Source organism: Procambarus clarkii, chromosome 45 (genome assembly GCF_040958095.1).
Source record: "Procambarus clarkii isolate CNS0578487 chromosome 45, FALCON_Pclarkii_2.0, whole genome shotgun sequence".
In the NCBI taxonomy this organism is placed as follows: domain Eukaryota; kingdom Metazoa; phylum Arthropoda; class Malacostraca; order Decapoda; family Cambaridae; genus Procambarus; species Procambarus clarkii.
In genome coordinates this window covers 15,854,625-15,856,409 of record NC_091194.1, presented here as the reverse complement: position 1 = coordinate 15,856,409, position 1,785 = coordinate 15,854,625, and the positions used below count along the sequence as shown (strand labels likewise).

Sequence of the window (1,785 nt, the reverse complement as noted above, 5' to 3'; positions counted from 1 at the left end):
TGTTTTTAAATATGTTGTGTTCCTCTGAATGGTGAAAGATGATAGTGAAGATGTGAAAGATGATAGTGAAGACATCTGATGAATATGAAGATGCTACGAGCAAATCTTTGGTGCAGGAGAGCGAGACGGGGGTCCACGCCCCCCTCCCCAGACGCACACCTTAACCCATGCACCACGATGTGCTAAAAGATACACCACCAAGATGCTGGATCGATCCCGCGGGGGCTGATCCTAAGATTTTATTGTAAATAACAAGATATATTTATATTTAAATGTGTATTAAATGGTAAATTTTTGGCTTGATGTTTATCTGCACTGAAAGGTCTCGGCATTTGGAGATGTTGAGATATCCCCAGATGTTGAGATGTCCCCAGATGTTGAGATGTCCCCAGATGTTGAGATATCCCCAGATGTTGAGATATCCCCAGATGTTGAGATATCCCCAGATGTTGAGATATCCCCAGATGTTGAGATGTCCCCAGATGTTGAGATGTCCCCAGATGTTGAGATGTCCCCAGATGTTGAGATGTCCCCAGATGTTGAGATGTCCCCAGATGTTGAGATGTCCCCAGATGTTGAGATGTCCCCAGATGTTGAGATATCCCCAGATGTTGAGATGTCCCCAGATGTTGAGATGTCCCCAGATGTTGAGATGTCCCCAGATGTTGAGATGTCCCCAGATGTTGAGATGTCCCCAGATGTTGAGATGTCCCCAGATGTTGAGATGTCCCCAGATGTTGAGATGTCCCCAGATGTTGAGATGTCCCCAGATGTTGAGATGTCCCCAGATGTTGAGATGTCCCCAGATGTTGAGATGTCCCCAGATGTTGAGATGTCCCCAGATGTTGAGATGTCCCCAGATGTTGAGATGTCCCCAGATGTTGAGATGTCCCCAGATGTTGAGATGTCCCCAGATGTTGAGATGTCCCCAGATGTTGAGATGTCCCCAGATGTTGAGATGTCCCCAGATGTTGAGATGTCCCCAGATGTTGAGATGTCCCCAGATGTTGAGATGTCCCCAGATGTTGAGATGTCCCCAGATGTTCCGGTATGTCGAGCCTCAGGGAGTAGAAGAACTCTCAAAACCCTCTTCAGGCATGCTCCTGGCATCCCGCGTTGAGGTTTGCCTCTGTTAGGTACAGGAAGTGTGTTAGGAGTCTCGTTGTGTGTCTAGCCAATGAGTGAACATTCCCCAGAATGCGACCCACAACAGTCGGTTAACTCCCGGCTGCCTATATACTACTGGGTGAACACAGGCATACGTTTTAAGCAAATGTTTCCAAACGTCTTGTTCTGCCCTGGAATCGAACCCCAGGAACAATAGGTTGAAAGCAGACTGCTCTAATAGATGCTCTAAAGGTGAACTGAGTTATCCCTAACGTCTCGTTACACCCGGAAATCGAGCCTCGAACAGGACAATGGCTATCATTGGTGTCCACCGTGCACGCCCCAGTCACACCCAGTTCCTCTGGGTAAGTGATGCTAACTTCGGCTGGATCGTGAATACCACTCATCAGTGATGAGTTAAGGCAATCGTCGACATTCATCTCCTCCAGACATATGGAGAACCGGAACCCCTTGTCCCCTGTGTATTTTTTTTTTAAGATATATACAGGAGTTGTTACATTCTTGTACAGCCACTAGTACGCGTAGCGTTTCGGGCAAGTCCCTGGAATACGATCCCCTGCCGCGAAGAATCGTTGTTACAACCAAGCACACATTTTACTGTTGAGTTAAACAGAGGCTACAGTTAAGCATTTGTGCCCAGTAAATCCTCCCCGGCCA

General features: G+C 47.4%; 1 protein-coding gene across 1 annotated transcript; it reads left to right on the top strand.

Annotated features, from left to right (window-relative positions):
• Nucleotides 1–364: 364 nt before the first annotated feature.
• LOC138350291 (cytadherence high molecular weight protein 3-like) lies at nt 365–1,120 on the top strand. Its single transcript, XM_069300904.1, has one exon. It carries the CDS (start codon nt 365–367, stop codon nt 1,118–1,120), a length of 756 nt encoding a protein of 251 aa, XP_069157005.1.
• The last annotated feature ends 665 nt before the right edge of the window (nt 1,121–1,785 follow it).